Source organism: Salmo salar, chromosome 06, assembly GCF_965601325.2.
Source record: "Salmo salar chromosome 06, fSalSal1, whole genome shotgun sequence".
Classification (NCBI taxonomy): domain Eukaryota; kingdom Metazoa; phylum Chordata; class Actinopteri; order Salmoniformes; family Salmonidae; genus Salmo; species Salmo salar.
This window is the reverse complement of record NC_138296.1, coordinates 26983030-26999253: the sequence shown is the minus strand read 5'-3', so window position 1 is coordinate 26999253 and position 16224 is coordinate 26983030. Positions and strand designations below refer to the sequence as shown.

Genomic DNA, 16224 nt, shown 5'->3' with positions numbered 1-16224 from the left:
TAGAGCATCCTGACTGGTTACATAACTGCCTGGTACGGCAATTGCTCGGCCTCCGACCGCAAGGCACTACAGAGGGTAGTGTGTATGGCCCAGTACATCACTGGGGCTAAGCTGCCTGCCATCCAGGACCTTTACACCAGGCGGTGTCAGAGGAAGGCCCTAAAAATTGTCAAAGACCCCAGCCACCCCAGTCATAGACTGTTCTCTCTGCTACCGCATGGCAAGCAGTACCGGAGCGCCAAGTCTAGGACCAAAAGGCTTCTCAACAGTTTTTACCCCCAAGCCCTAAGACTCCTGAACAGGTAATCAAATGGCTACCTGGACTATTTGCATTGTGTGCCCCCCCCCCCCCAACCCCTCTTTTACGCTACTGCTACTCTCTGTTCATCATATATCACTATATATCACTATATCCGCATAGTCATATATGCATAGTCCGGTGTGGCTCAGTTGGTAGAGCATGGTGTTGTATATAGCCTGTATATAGCCTCGCTACTGTATATATCCTTGCGACTGTTATTTTTTACTGTTGTTTTTATTTCTTTACTTACCTATTGTTCACCTAATACCTTTTTTGGCACTATTGGTTAGAGCCTGTAAGTAAGCATTTCACTGTAAGTTCTACACCTGTTGTATTCGGCACACGTGACAAATAAACTTTGATTTGATTTGTAACTCAAAAGTATAACATTGGATCAGGGCTTACTTCTCTCTTGTTATATCTGTCTATTTCTACGCTTTTTGTGTGGCATGTACAACATGGTAGCCCAGTTTACCCAACTAATACACAGATAATCGGCATAGCGCTGAAATGTGACTGTGTGGAAAGAAAAACATACATTTAAATGTCTTGAATGCCTGCTCCACTCATAAACAAACAGCCAGCTGTATTTAGTATGGTTTTATGTGAATACCAGTGCTGAGGGCTAAGTGTGTGTGTGTGTGTGTGTGTGTGTGTGTGTGTGTGTGTGTGTGTGTGTGTGTGTGTGTGTGTGTGTGTGTGTGTGTGTGTGTGTGTGTGTGGGGGGGGGGGGGGCTGTCTTCCAACAGGGAAGTCTTCTCAGCATCCCTGCCTTGCATCTCTGTGTGTTTCATTTCAGCTGAACGCTGCACTGTATTGGGCTGTAGTTGCCTGAGGGGGAACACTGATAAAAACTATTTCAACTGTGTGTTGCCTCCCCTCTATACCCCTCAGCTTTGGTATACTCATGCTACAAAACGTAACAATCTTTGCTTGGGGGTTTGGTGTGTATTTGCATTTGTGCTTACACATTTGTTTGTGTGTGTGTGTGTGTGTGTGTGTGTGTGTGTGTGTGTGTGTGTGTGTGTGTATTCCTCCAAGGGTGCTTTAGATGCCAAGTTAGGTTCATATCAAGTGTGGTGTGTACATTCCTTCTTCTGGAGATCCAATAGCATTTTATTCCATTGCCTTTAAATAATGAGTGCGCAAAGTTAGCAATAATTCAGGAGTTGTGTGAGTAATCATTGAATATTCTCTATGCAGTAACTGGAAGAGATGGTGTAACCAATCACATTGCTGAACAAATCCTGTGATGGAATTGCATCACCTCTCAATCAGTGGTGCCAACTACCAACAGCAGAGTTCATTGGCTTTGATCTTTCAGTGTCTTAGGTCCACAGGAGGAGGATGGGGTGTTTTAGAGGAAGTGTAAGGTCTCTCTCTCTCTCTCTCTTCTCTCCTCTTTCTGTCTCTCTTTTCTCACTCTCTGTCTCTCTTTCTCTCGCTTTCTCACTCATCTTCTATTTCTCCTGTGCCATTGGTATACATGCTTTACGTACAGTATATAGATTTCCTTCTGTTGTTTGAGACAAATCTCTCAGCAACTTTATTTATTTATCTTGGCTGATTTATAACAGTAGAGCTGTCATGTTATTGTGGTCAAGGCGGCCATTACTTTGCCTACTTTCCAGCTCTGGTCTTGTTGGAGTGCCTTCCTCCTGTTGTTCCTACTGTGAGGAGTATGGTGGAGGCTGTCAGTCTGTCACTAATTCCATTGTGTCATCACTTCCTGTTTCCTCTTCCTATTTCCTGTCTCAGGGGGAAGAGTGAAGACCTGGAAGAGAAGGTGGTTCATCCTGACAGACAACTGCCTGTACTACTTTGAGTACACAACAGTAAGTATGTGTGGTGTGTGTGAATGTGTGTGTGTGTGCATGCGTGTGTGCGACCGCAGTATTGTAGGCAAGTACGCTTTTTGCCTGTGTGTTTGTACACGCGTTTATATGTGGTAGTATAACTGGAAGCTTTTTATCACAGCATCTTTATCAAAGCATTTGCCTCTCTATCCAGAGATAGTTGCTTTATCAGCAGTCTGTCCTCTACCCTTGTATTATCCTAGAGGATCATATCATTATCTCTCTGTCCTCCAGACTGCCTGCCTGCCAGACACTAACATCATTAGTTATATTAGAGAGAGCAGAGCACAGGGGAATGAAGGTTGTTTTCCAGTCTATGAAACAATGTCACAGATCATGTCTTGTTCTCTCTCTATCTCTCTCTGTCTCTCTCTCCCTCTCTCTCCTCCAGGATAAGGAGCCTCGTGGGATCATCCCCTTAGAGAACCTCAGTATCAGAGAGGTGGAGGAACCCAGGAAACCAGTGAGTGCTTCATGATACTGCATCACATCCCTTCTGAAACCTTATTATGTCACTATTATATTAGGTGTTACTGGTAGTCAACCTCATCCACAAGGTTCCCACAAGAAGCCCAACTCATGATATAACCAGGGGTCAAAAGTCAACATAGTCTTCCATATTTCTAGTCATGTATTTGACCTGGAACATGTAACCTAGTTGAGGATAGGGTCTCTCTAATTGTTGGGCAATACAAACACCCTTTCACCTCCACTTTGTTGGGATTATGCTACAATGCTAGTACCCACTCAACTCAACCATCTCCTCACCCATGAGAACAGATTGCTGGGGAAAGACTCTAGGGTTTCCTAAAATGTTGGACCACCCTTACACCACTACCCCCACCCTCCCTCCCCCAGAACTGCTTCGAGCTCTACAACCCCAACCACAAGGGTTCGGTGATCAAGGCGTGTAAGACGGAGGCAGACGGCCGGGTCGTCGAGGGCAACCACACGGTGTACAGGATATCGGCGCCCACGACTGAGGAGAAAGAGGAGTGGATCAAGTCCATCAAGTAAGATTCCTGACCACCACATTCACTATCTAGGCTACAATGCTAGTTAGCTTCCCTCCACTCCCCACCAGATTCACTATCTAGGCTATAATGCTAGTTAGCATCCCGGCACTCCCCACCACATTCACTATCTAGGCTACAATGATAATTAGCTTCCCTCCACTCCCCAACACATTCACAATCTAGGCTGCAATGCTAGTTAGCTTCCTGGCACTACTCACATTCACTATTTAGGCTACAATGCTAGTTAGCTTCCCTCCACTCCCCACCACATTCACTATCTAGGCTGCATGGCTAGTTAGCTTCCCAAAACCACTTCCCAACACATTCACTATCTAGGCTACAATGCTAGTTAGCTCCCCCAGGGGAAATACGGGATGGATTAGTTACCGCTTAAAGCACCCCAGGAGATGGGGAGCGAGCCCAGCTAGCCTGGCCAGGAAAGGAGGCTCAAACTGGGCTAAAGCCCCAGCGCTTCCCCTCTGTTGCCACAGAGGCTAACCATTACCATGCAGTGTGTGTGTGTGTGTGTTATCTTCTCCAGAGGGAGTCAATAAGGATTTAGCCAAGATAAAAGGCTTTTATGTCAATAACATTTCCTCAGTAAAATAGGGATGGTCGTATAGTCTTGCTCCTTATCCTCTTATCTTTAATCGCGATTTAGGACAGTTTTTAAACAAACAGTTTAGACTACTTTTAGGGGACCATCTGTGTGAGTTTGGAAAATTCTGAACTGTGCTATGAAGCTCTTATATAACTGTATCAAATAAATGTTATGTAGGCTAACTCAATATATTTGCTATACTGTTGCACCATTGTAATAAGTCAATATTTGGTATCACATTCATATCCATTTCAATGTGTCGCAATGTCTTTTAATGGATAAACTTCATCCTATTTCATTCTCTGTTTAATTTATTTGCAGAAAGAAAGGCGCCCCGGGGTTTCTTCTTTTGTTTTTCTGAAATTAGGTTGCGGTAAATAACCAAAAGCTAAAACAAGGAGAGGAATTGTTGTCATAGCTCAGAGACATAGTCGTATATGGGGGACAATGTAAAGGGAGTAAGAGGGAGAGAATCCGCAGTGGGGGGTTAAGCTGGTTTTGGCTTTGTGCTGGTGCTAACAGGATTTTACACCCGTGAAACTGAAACTGAGCTCTGTGCCGGAGCCAGAATGGCTCTGTGACTCACTTCGCTTTGTACCAAGTGCCTTCTCTCCCAGAAAAAGAGAGCTGGAGGGTCGATAATTTAGAGCACTATTGTTTGCCCTGCACTCCAACCTATAAACCTGGAAAACTGCAGAGAGGAGAGAGTATGCTAGAATGAGAACACTTGGAAGGGTTCTAGAACAGGGAATCAGGGAACGACAGTATCTCTGAAAGAGATGGAACCGGAGTGCTGAGGAAAATAAGAAAAAAGGGGGTGGGTAGGTTTTCTTCAGAAACCATGGAAACAAAACTAGGTCACCGAACAAACTTGTATCTTTTTGATCTAGTTAGTTAAGGCAGGGGTTTGTAGAAATGTGGCCGCATTTCCATATAAAAAATGCTCAAGTTTCCCCCTGGCGTATTATTATTTATTTGTTTTGATTGGCTGTTCCAGGGCGAGCATCAGCAGGGATCCCTTCTACGATATGTTGGCCACCAGGAAAAGACGGATTGCCAACAAGAAATGAGGAGGGACATTCCTTCCTGGGACACCCCTCATCCCAGGACATCCCAAACTGGGACACCCCAAACCCCCTTTCCTCAGCCCACCAATCCTCTTCCCCAGACAGATCTTACTCATGAAGTTAAACACCCCTTCCATACTCCCCCTCTCTCCCTCCCCCCTCACTCATCCCTCCCACCACTCCCACGGACAGACTCCACTCATGAAGTTCCCTCCCTACTATCCCTCTCCCCCTGGACCCCCAGAACCCAACTTGTCACTAGAGAGATGGATGGCTAACCAAAGATAGCCATCTGACCCTTCAGACCCTGATAGAACTCGCACCCGGTCTTGAAGACAACGAGGACAGGCTTCGGTCTTGAAGACAACCTCCCTCCCCATTCTGGACACTTCCCCAGCCCTGGCTGCAGTACCAGGGGCTGGAGTTACAGGGACATGACGTCCCAGGACTAAAGCAGAGGACCAATATATGGACCAACACAGGGAGACATCCCTCTATAGGACCAGTGTGGTTCAGCCACACTACAGAGTACCAAGGGAAGCCAGTGGGATGTATTAACATGTATTAACACACATTCTCTCTTTCTGTCTCTGTCTCTCTCTCTCGTCTCTTTACTCCCCCGCACTGCCCTCCTGTGTTCCCCACATTCGTTCTGATTACTTCTATGTGTTTCTAGCAGGGGTTGGAACAGAAATTATTTCCCAATCGTTCCATTCCGAGCAGAAACCCTATTTTTTCATTCCGTTCCAGTGTTCTGACCAGAAAATAAAGTTCTGAACCAGTTCTAACCCCCAAAAAGTAACAGCTCATATAGTTCCTTTTCATGAAATGTTAAACCTGTGAAATCAACATGCGTTTTTACATTTAGCAAATGTATTTACTCCACCAATTAGTGCCGATAGAGCAGCTTGCTATGGAACGGGTTAGATTGTTGTTTACATTTGTAATTGGTCACATAAGTGCAGGTGTGAGATGCGACTGACATTTCATGGTGGGGCAAGAGTGAGAGAGAGAGAGAGGGGTGGACATGGAGGGGACTTGGCTTGAAGCGCTAAACATCATGACAGGACTTGAATTAGAATGTGTGTAGGGTATTACTAGCCTTATAACTTCACCGAATTACAGAATATTATATACTAGAATTTATTTTAATTTAATTTTGGAACTCAAAAGAACATTATTACCTGGTTCTCAAGATTTGAAAAAAAAAAACAGTTATATTCCGCAACACTAGAGATCACTTTTGTACACGGTTCTGTTTCTGTTCCTCAAAAATGTCTTTATTTTTCGGTTCTGTTCCCAGAACTGGTTCCAACCCCTGCTTTCTAGGTGTCTTCTGCGTTTTGGACGACTTCAAAAGCAAAACTGCAATTTTTCACATACACATGCATGTATGTCTGTTTGTAGATATACCATAAAGTGCATTTAGAAGTGGGTGTGCTAACTTGTGTGTGTATCTACACAGTATCTATGCATGTATGTATGTAAACACAGCAGTGTGCAAGCCAAGAGCAGACATTTAACGACTATCTTAATGTCATCTCTGACATCCATTATACAGAAACGTTTGTGTGTGATCATTTATGAAGATGGTAGAAAATCAGAGTTCCTCTTGTGAATGTTCAGGTGGATGGAGAGACATGGCAGAAAGAGGAGAGCGAATGTGAGAGATGGAGTGAGTGTGTCAGATAGGGAGGGAAGGAGAGAAAGTTCCAGGGCTGCACTAACTGTACATGAACATGTGACCTGACTAGGAACAAATCTGGGCCTTACACTCCTGGCCCTAAACATGAACCATGTAATCATCCCACTATGGTGCTCAACTCTTTTTCCCAGGTGCCATTGCAGCAGTTCTGCTGCAACCTCAGAATACAAAGCTAGGTTAGTGCTGAAATTAGGATGACAAAACCTAGAAAAACTACAACATTACAGTCTTGAGTCAGCTGGACTGATTCCATACATTGTGTGGACCACAGAATATTAAAATGTGCATACTTTTTTACTTTGGTTGTGAATTATAAGGGTGGTTACATGAACCTATATTTAGCCTACTATTGGAGTTACTCCATTGATGGAGTGTCTGCAATGCAATTGAACAAACTTTGAAAATGTGTTGTAGTCTTGAATATGGGTTTGTGAAACAGCCCAATAGGGTACCAGTCATTTTAAGCTTTTCTTTCAGTGTCTCGAGGTCCAAACCTATGCCAACAGCGTCAGTGAAGGGCGATGCGTTGATGTGACCCGTATGCTTTTCATTTGTAACCTAAGATCCTTGCTTGCTTTTTGTGTTCCCCTTACAAAATATAATCTACTATCTTGTTTGTATTTATTTTCTTTGTCAAATGGTTCCATTCTGTCCGTAAGCGTTAAAACTAAAGACTTAAGTTATGTATATGTAAATAATGTCTAGGTTTTATGGGTCTCCTTTTTGTTGTTGTATGAATACTCTGAAACATGTTACACCTACTGGCTGTACTTTGCATCAGGTCAGTTTGGGGTCTTCTGTACACAAGTCAAAAACATGATCAGAAACAAATACTATATAACGTGATGTCAGGAAAAGTCAATTTCCAGCAGGTATGAGGATGATAATGATGGCGATGGGGGTGATGATGTGGATGAATAGGATATGGGTGGTAGTAATACTGATGATGGTGATGATGATAAGGAAGATGTTGAGGATGAATAGGATATGGGTGGTAGTAATATTGATGATGGTGATGATAAGGCAGATGTTGAGGATGAATAGGATATGGGTGGTAGTAATATTGATGATGATGATGATAAGGCAGATGTTGAGGATGAATAGGATATGGGTGGTAGTAATACTGATGATGGGGATGATGATAAGGAAGATGTTGAGGATGAATAGGATATGGGTGGTAGTAATATTGATGATGGTGATGATGATAAGGCAGATGTTGAGGATGAATAGGATATGGGTGGTAGTAATATTGATGATGATGAAAGTGATGATGTCCGAACTATAATGCTGACTGATAAAGTTGAATCCAGTAGAGTTTTTCTATGTGTTTGTAAGATATGACCCCTGATCTCAGGGCAGAATATTACCTACTACTGCTCCTTGTGTGGGGCTATAGCTAAATGAACTTTTATATCTCTGTAAAAGCTATTGGTCACATTGTACATTACGTGGAAAGCTACACAAAGTATACATAAAGACTACATCCGTTGTACGACGTATTTATTTATTATTTATTGAGCTTGACCTACATATTTGCATATGCAATTAATCATCCAGTTTAGAAGTAGATAATATGCTGAAATGTATATTTTATTATGGGTCATAGGTAATTAAGTTAATTTATGTTAATCTAAGTACCAACTGTGATGGGTAGTAATTATTTAACTAGTCTTTAGATACAATATTTGCCTGTTTTTTACATGGTGGAAAAGCAGTGGAAAAGAAAATGTAACTGGAAAAACACGTCCTGAACAGTAACCAACCAACTGACATCCAAACCATGTCTATGAACATTCGTATGAGTTTAGAGACAGATGGTCAATATGGAGTGGTGGGAAAGTCTACAGAGCGAGAAACCCTTTACTGACGGTTAAAGTCTATGTGAAACCCTTTATTGATCAGCAAACAGACATAGATAAGGTCAGAGTAACATGAGTTCCCCCCTTAATTGGCCAATAAATAGATACGCAGTGTCTAGATAAGGTGTGCAAATAAATGATTTGAAAGAGGGGGACCGAGTTCTTCGGTAACATAGTGGGCAGATGGGTGTTTAAGTCCTGATTCTATACCCTTCTGACCTGAAGGGATTCTGTCTGCTTCATAGCGTAAGTGATGAAACACTGACTCCCAGTGTATTGATGTGACATTACAATATATGGAAGCAAAATTTAAATCCAATCCATTAATCAGTGTTATGATACAGATGGTTTGTCCAGACTGATGGTTTATAGGTTGTGGCTACCATTACAGCGCCATCTAGTTGTCACGTTGGGGATAGCAGTTGTTGACAACTAGCATTTTAGCTCTAACTAACCCTTTTCCTAACCTTCATTAATTCTCCTGCTGCGTTAGTTCTCAGAACATCAATATCTTCAAACTGGAGTTAATGAATGAAATTCCATTCCATCCACAGGCAATGTCATTAAAAAGATTTCGCAAAGTCTATTTATTTCCCACATTTAGATATTCTCCAGATATTGTACAGTACAGTTTGTATGCAACAGTTGCTATGCCGAAGGCATGAAGCTGACACTCAGAATTAAACATTTTAAGCAGCAACTACATATTTGACTTGTTTTACAATGGTTCGCTATATTCATACAATGTACAACAGTTAAACATATGCATGTGTAAAAAAATCTGTCTACGAATAAATACCAATTACTTTTCAAATAATTCATTTTTACATGATACATAAACAAAGCTTTGTTTGGGGGGAGATTCCATAACATGAAAACGTAATGTTGGCAGATCCGTGAGCCAGCAGGGACACGTCCATTTAAAAACTCCAACATGAAGCAAACTACACAATTTAACATATTACACATACACATTTAAAGGTGGAATATGCAGTTGCTTCATCCATTTTTGGACCTCTTAAGAATATGATGTTATAATATTACAAATGCCTCATGTGCTTAGTTCAACTGTCGTAACCATCAGAAACCAAAATAAAAGCTTGTTTCACTCCAATGTTTGTAAACAAACACTATATACCTTCAAAACATAGTAACTATAATTTAGATATCATGGATGGCCAGTCCTTGCATCCATAGCTCTGTCTATGAATTTGAGAATAGTTACATTTCTCCAGCCCCATCCCTCAGCTTTTTACTGAAACGGGTGGGGAGTTCGCAATGTTAGTGTTTCAACTGCTGATTGCCGCTTTAACATAGTGACATGTATCGTTCCCGTTCAAACATTTGTGTAAATGTTATTTTGGTCCTCGTCAAGTTAACTAAGCAGTGGCAGTATCCTGATATAATAGAAAATACGTGAGAAGTGAATACTCCTGAAAGAACTCTGCACTTTGCTGCCATCTGTAGGTAAGATGTGGCACAGCGGCATCAACTGTTGCCTCAGCAGCAATCATGGCTGGTAGAGGTTTTCAAACAAGGTGCAGGACACAGCATCACAATGGGAATGAACAACAACAAAATAAAGAGACAGAGGCTTCCCTGTATATCTACTGGGACTGATCTCCCAGTAAACTAACCAGGAGGGAGGTTCTAGCCACACCCAGCAACTTTCCAGCAACCCTCCACAGATTCCAGATAACTTAAAAAAGACAAAAGAAAGCTGACCTTAGATCAGTATCTAAAAGCAACATCACCTATGACTTCTCACCCTTGACCCTCGGCGACCTGCCCTGACCTGATGACCCCTTCAGCAGGGTGAGGAGGAGACCTGGTCGTAGTCGGGGCACTTGAGCAGGGCCGGGTAGCTGGCGCTCATCTGGAGCGAGGTTTCGCTGGAGATGTCCGAGGGGCTGCGTCCGCGTGCCCAGGTCTCCGGGTGTAAGAACTGACCGGAGTGGTCAGAGCAGTTACTGAGGCGCGGCCGGTAGAAGCCAGGGTGGTGGCGCTGGTACATTTCCTCGGCTGTGTAGCGCTTCATGAACAGGTAGACGGACATGACGCCCGCACTCTGGAGGGGAGAGAGACAGAGAGAGACAGACAGACAGGAGATGATAAAGGTTAGAGGACACTGCACTCTGTAGTATAGAGAGCCAGAAGACCCAGAAGACCCAGAAGAGAGGGTACCACACCAGCAGACGACAGGTCTGTGGTGTGGTTAGAGTGTTGGGCCGTAACCGTAAGGTTGCTGGTTCGAATACCCGAGCCTACAAGGTGAAATGCAAGGCACTTAACTCTAATTTGCTCCAGGGCTGCTCTACTACTATGGCTGTAGTATTTCACCTCACCAATCCAGTGTATGTGACAATAAAAAAACATATTCTTTGGTAGTGAACTATCATACAATGTAGATTCTTTCTACAACAAATGTTGTACCTCAGTGAGTGCATGTTTCTTATTTTTTCTCATCTTATTCAACTGTCACCATGCACCTGCAACAAAGATAGCTCAGATGTGCGAGTGACTTTTGAATTTTGAAGTACCTCAGTGAGCAGAAAGGAGATGGCAGCGAAGGCGAAGGACCAGCCGTACCGGTAGCTGAAGTAGGACTCACTGCTCTTAGTCCGGTTCAACATCTCGTCATTAATACTGGATATATACAGCACGAGACCTACCACCAGAGCCAGACCTGACAGAGAAAGAGAGGGAAGAGGAGGGGGAGATAACAGAAAGAGAGAGGGGGGAGGCAAAAGAGAGATTAAACAAACCTTCAAAGCCTGAACATCAGTCAGAGAAAGAAACAGACAGAGAAGACAGATAGTGATCGTGTTAAAGCGAGATAGACACCGTCACATTCTGTAGCTGAAGCAGAGACAGCAGAAAACAAGGAGGAGGAGAAGTAGGGAAGAAGAGGAGAAAGAGAAGGAGGTGAGGAGGAAGAGATGGAAGATTAGAAGAGTACCTGAGAGGATGAAGAAGATTCCGGAGACAAAGGCCAGGATGGTGCGATGAGGTCGGACGTGTCCGATGTTGTTGAGCACAAAGCCGATGAACATGAAGAACAGACTGACCAGAGGAAACGGAGTGGCTGAACGAATCATCTCTGAGAGAGAGAGAGAGAGAGAGAGAGAGAGAGAGAGAGAGAGAGAGAGACAGAAACAGAATTTCACAGACACATATAGCTATGCTCATCTACAAACTCTTATACTCTACTTTCATATTCAAACTCTTATACTCTACTTTCATCTACAAACTCTTATACTCTACTTTCATCTACAAACTCTTATACTCTACTTTCATCTACAAACACTTATACTCTACTTTCATCTCAAACTCTGAACATAGAGGGTCCAAACAATCTTCCTGTCTACCAGAGAGCTTTCAACAGGCATCAACCAAAACCTAATGAGTCAAAGTCCCCTCAGTGTGACTCCTCAGAGTTATTACCTAATAAGTATTCTGAAGCAGAGAGGAGTCAGCAGGGTGGAGACCCAGAGACGGTGGGAGTTCTGATGACTCATTTTATTCTGTATGGGCAGACTGGACTCGGGGCAATTGGAAAGAGACTTGAATAGTAAAGAGGTCGTCATTCAGACACGCTAGGAGGAAAACAAATTTCAATAAAACTGTTATTACGTTTAAGCATTTGAGCCTTAATTGGTGATGTGAAAGCTTATATACTGATGATGAAGAAGCACCATTTTACTCAAGTCTCTTGCCACCCAAGAGTGAATATATTATCTCTCGCATTCAGTCTGTTCTTCCATTTCTTCAGTTTAGAACGCTGGTTACAAGCCATGACTGATATTTTCATTCCATTCATCGAACAGGAACTCAGAACACCTCAGTAATAGTTCTTCCAATGCACATACAGCTTCTTAATGGTACACTGCTCCCTCTCACCGCTTCAGCTATTCAGGTAGAAACACTGTTCAGCTAAGTAACCACAAGAGGGTGCCATATGTTGATACATTGTGTCACTTGTCCTTATTTGTCCTGAATGCATTGGCAGTATTACAACCACCCACTCACTCTGAACCACAGAGTGCTTCATCTACTAACACACAGACAGGGTCTATTCAATCAAACGCTGTACATCGAGAAGAGAGGCAGTGACCCTTTAGAGCAACTGGCCCAAAAGTTGATATATATTATTATTGTTGCTCAAGCATATTGTTCAATTATGTATACATTGCTTTGGCAACAGAGGCAACCACCCAATAAAGATTGAGAGAGAGAGAGAGCGAGACAGAGACAGAGAGAAGGAAAATTAGAGAAACATAACTTACTAAGTACACTGACTGTGGACTCAGAGGTCAGCTGTAGGTTCATGGGCATGATGTACTCTATGGTGAAACAGCGACCTGCCTCTTCACCTGGAAGAGAAGAAGAGAGGGATTATAGAGAGCCTATAAAGAGATTGTAGAGGTTATTATTTAACCTTTATTTTGACAGGGAGAGACTTTCCATAGAGGGGTCATAATAGTTAGGCTAAACTGTAGGCCGAACCACTGTAGGCCGAACCATTCGGACGCTACAGACGATTTTGTGAGAAGACCGACTTTCGGGTCTGACAAACACCGCTCTTGCTCTGTCACCTTTCACGGCAAATGAGGAAATGCAACATTCTCCCTCTCATTCCCCAAAACAACCAGACAGTGAGAAAGAAGAACAAACATGTCCCTTACCACTGACACAGGGTCAGATCTGATTTCATCTCTCTAATAGTTACACTCTTAGAAAAAAAGGTGCTATCTAGATACCTAAAAGTGTTCTTCGACTGTCCCCATAGAAGAACCCTTTGAGAAACCCTTTTTGGTTCCAGGTAAAACCCTTTTGAGTTCCATGTAGATCTCTTTCCACAGAGGGTTCTACATGGAACCCAAAATAGTTCCACCTGGAACCAAAAAGGGCTCTCCTATGGGGACAGCCAAATAACACTTTTGTAACCTTTTTTTCTAAGGGTGTACACCTAGAATTGGTCTCAATTGGTCTGATCCAGGATCAGCTGGAGATGGTAGTGACCTGCCAGGAAGCAGACTCTCCAGAGTCCAGAGTGCAGGGAGGTCCTGATGTCAGTGGTCTGGTTCAGGGGCAGGATGACCCCCTCCTCCAGGTACAGCCAGTAGTCTGTAGAGACCGCAACTCCCAGAAGCCCCAGCCCGCTGACCGCAAAAACGCTGCTCAGCAATGCCAGAGCCTTCCTGCCGCACACGCTCATCACGGTAGGATCAGAGGTGGTCCGCACCAGCAGGGGGCACTGGGTCAGAGGTTAGAGGTGAGAGGTCAGATCTGTGGGGAGAAGTAGAGGGTTGTTACTGTTATTGGGGTGACACGGATGTAGTTGGTGGCACAAGCAGAGAGACCTACTGGTAGTGAACACACTTAGGGTGCAAAGGACCATAAAAGGAACAGACACACAATTGACTGGCATGCTCTTCTGTACGATTGGTAGATGATGTATAACGGCACAATGCTGCTAGATCTCTCAGACAGAGATACATGTCATACTGCCCTGTGTCACTCAGACAGAGAGAGAGAGAGACAGAGACAGAGACAGAGACAGAGACAGAGAGACAGAGAGACAGAGAGACAGACAGACAGACAGACAGACAGACAGACAGACAGACAGACAGACAGACAGACAGACAGACAGACAGACAGACAGACAGACAGACAGACAGACAGACAGACAGACAGACAGACAGACAGACAGACAGACAGACAGACAGACAGACAGACAGACAGACAGACAGACAGACAGACAGACAGAGGAGATGGCGTTCAGCTGCCATGAAAAGAAGATGGGCGGCTGCAGGCGTAACGGAACTTCTATTCACTCTGGAGAGAAAGAGAGAAAGAGAGAAAGAGAGAGAGCTAGCTCGCTGACAGCAGCATGACACAAACACAGCCGCCCGACCCTGTGCTGATGTTCTAATACTATCCTTTCAGTTCTCTCTCTCTCTCTGCTCTGTGGCTGTGAGGACACGTGGATGAATCTACAGGCCAATTACTGATAAAGCATGAAGAGCAACACCTTACAGCCACACAAGAAAGAAACAGTGGGAGAATGCGTGGCTGGGTGCTATGAGGTGTTTGAATAGACATTTCAAAGGTAGACTGAAGATGTTTCTCAGTGAATAGACTTAATGTCCTGATTTAAAACACAGCTGTAGGCTCATTGTGGTGAATTCCCCTGGACTTGAGAGGGGATATAAATGACTGTGTGGGAGGTGTGGGCGTGCTGGCAGGCGTTAGAGTGTTGGAGGAACATCAAGCGCTGAAGGAGGACATGCTTACAGGATTGGTGTGTGTGTGAGTGTGTGTGAGAGAGAGAGAAAGGTGGTAATTGAGGAGATTTTGGAATAAAAATTGGACAAAGTGACAAAATAGAGAGGGATAAATGAAAAATATGAAAGCAGATGATCTCTGTGATTCATATTCTTTCAGAACAGGTACTCCCTCTGTCTCAATTTTTTTTAAACGTAACCTTTTTTTAACTAGGCAAGTCAGTTAAGAACAAATTCTTATTTACAATGACGGCCTACCCAGGACAATGACTGGGTTGTGCACCACCCTATGGGACTCCTAACCACAGCCGGATGTGACACAGCCTGGATTTGAAACAAGTACTGCAGTGACGCCTACTTGTACTGAGATCCACTGTCTTAGACCACTGCGCCCCTCTCTTGCTCTCTCCCAAAGTGAAAAAGATAATAAACAAAAGCGAAATAATCAATAAAAAAATTCAAAGGAATAGACACATTTCAAATGTCATATTATGGCTATGTACAGTGTTATAATGATGTGCAAATAGTTAAAGTACAAAATGGATAATAAATAAACATAAATATGGGTTGTATTACCAATGGTGTTTGTTATTCACTGGTTGCTCTTTTCTTGTGGCAACAGGTCACACATCTTTTTGCTGTGATGACACACTGATATTTCACCCAATAGATATGGGAGTTTATCAAAATTGTATTTGTTTTCAAATTCTTTGTGGTCTGTATAATCTGTGGGAAATACATGTCTCTAATATGGTCATACATTTGGTAGGTGGTTAGGAAGTGTAGCTCAGTTATCACCTCATTGTGTGGGCAGTGGGCATATAGCCTGTCTTCTCTTGAGAGCCATGTCTGCCTACGGCGGCTTCTCTCAATAGCAAGGCTATGCTCACTGAGTCTGTACATAGTCAAAGCGTTCCTTAATTTTGGGTCAGTCACAGTGGTCAGGTATTCTGCCATTGTGGCCAAATAGAATTCTAGTTTGCTCAGTTTTTTTGTTAATTCTTTCCGATGTGTCAAGTCATTTCCTTTTTGTTTTCTCATAATTTGGTTGGATCTCTCTCTCGCAGTCTCTCTCTCTTTCAGTATCTCTCTCTATCTCAGTCTCTCAGTCTCTGTAAGTCTCTCTCTCTGTCTCTTTATCTCACTCTCTCTCGCAGTCTCTCTCTCTTTCAGTATCTCTCTCTATCTCAGTCTCTCAGTCTCTCGCTCGGTCTCTCTCTCTCTGTAAGTCTCTCTCTCTGTCTCTTTATCTCACTCTAACTCTCAGTCTCTCTCTTTCAGTCTCTATCTCTCTGTCTCTCTCTCTCTCTCTCTCTCTCTCTGTCTCTGTCAAATTCAAATTCAGATCGCTTTATTGGCATGAAATACAATTTGTAGATATTGCCAAAGCAGTATAGTGGTACAACATTTCAGTAAATACAGTACAATGCAATGAGGATAATGAAATCCAGTTCATTTCAGTAGTAATAATAATAATAATAATATATAATAATAATTTCTACATGTACAACACTACTGCTGTTGTATTGTGG

General features: G+C 43.1%; 2 protein-coding genes across 2 annotated transcripts in view; one reads left to right on the top strand and one right to left on the bottom strand.

Annotated features, from left to right (window-relative positions):
* LOC106606720 (cytohesin-3) overlaps window positions 1-8038 on the top strand; it is a 52394-nt gene extending 44356 nt beyond the window's left edge. The window contains exons 10-13 of the mRNA XM_082976401.1: window positions 2060-2136; window positions 2549-2620; window positions 3016-3170; window positions 4772-8038. Of these exons, the coding sequence (XP_082832527.1) occupies window positions 2060-2136; window positions 2549-2620; window positions 3016-3170; window positions 4772-4844 (377 nt within the window). The 3' untranslated portion in view covers window positions 4845-8038. The remainder of the gene's footprint in view (window positions 1-2059; window positions 2137-2548; window positions 2621-3015; window positions 3171-4771) is intronic.
* A 939-nt stretch (window positions 8039-8977) lies between these two features.
* On the bottom strand, window positions 8978-14175 carry cacng5b (calcium voltage-gated channel auxiliary subunit gamma 5b). The gene is made up of 5 exons (XM_014203079.3): window positions 13428-14175; window positions 12692-12778; window positions 11365-11505; window positions 10946-11091; window positions 8978-10473 (listed from the first exon to the last, which is right to left on the bottom strand). Exons 1-5 carry the CDS (start codon window positions 13621-13623, stop codon window positions 10213-10215), a joined length of 831 nt encoding a protein of 276 aa, XP_014058554.2. The 5' UTR covers window positions 13624-14175; the 3' UTR covers window positions 8978-10212.
* Window positions 14176-16224: the final 2049 nt, after the last annotated feature.

Coding starts and splice junctions, on each gene's coding strand:
- cacng5b (XM_014203079.3), bottom strand. CDS start 13,623: ATGAGCGTGTGCGGCAGGAAGGCTCTGGCATTGCTGAGCAGCGTTTTT. Junction 12,779..13,427: donor GAGAGTCTGCTTCCTGGCAG/GTCACTACCATC, acceptor CTTCTCTTCCAG/GTGAAGAGGCAGGTCGCTGT. Junction 11,506..12,691: donor GTCCACAGTCAGTGTACTTA/GTAAGTTATGTT, acceptor TCTCTCTCTCAG/AGATGATTCGTTCAGCCACT.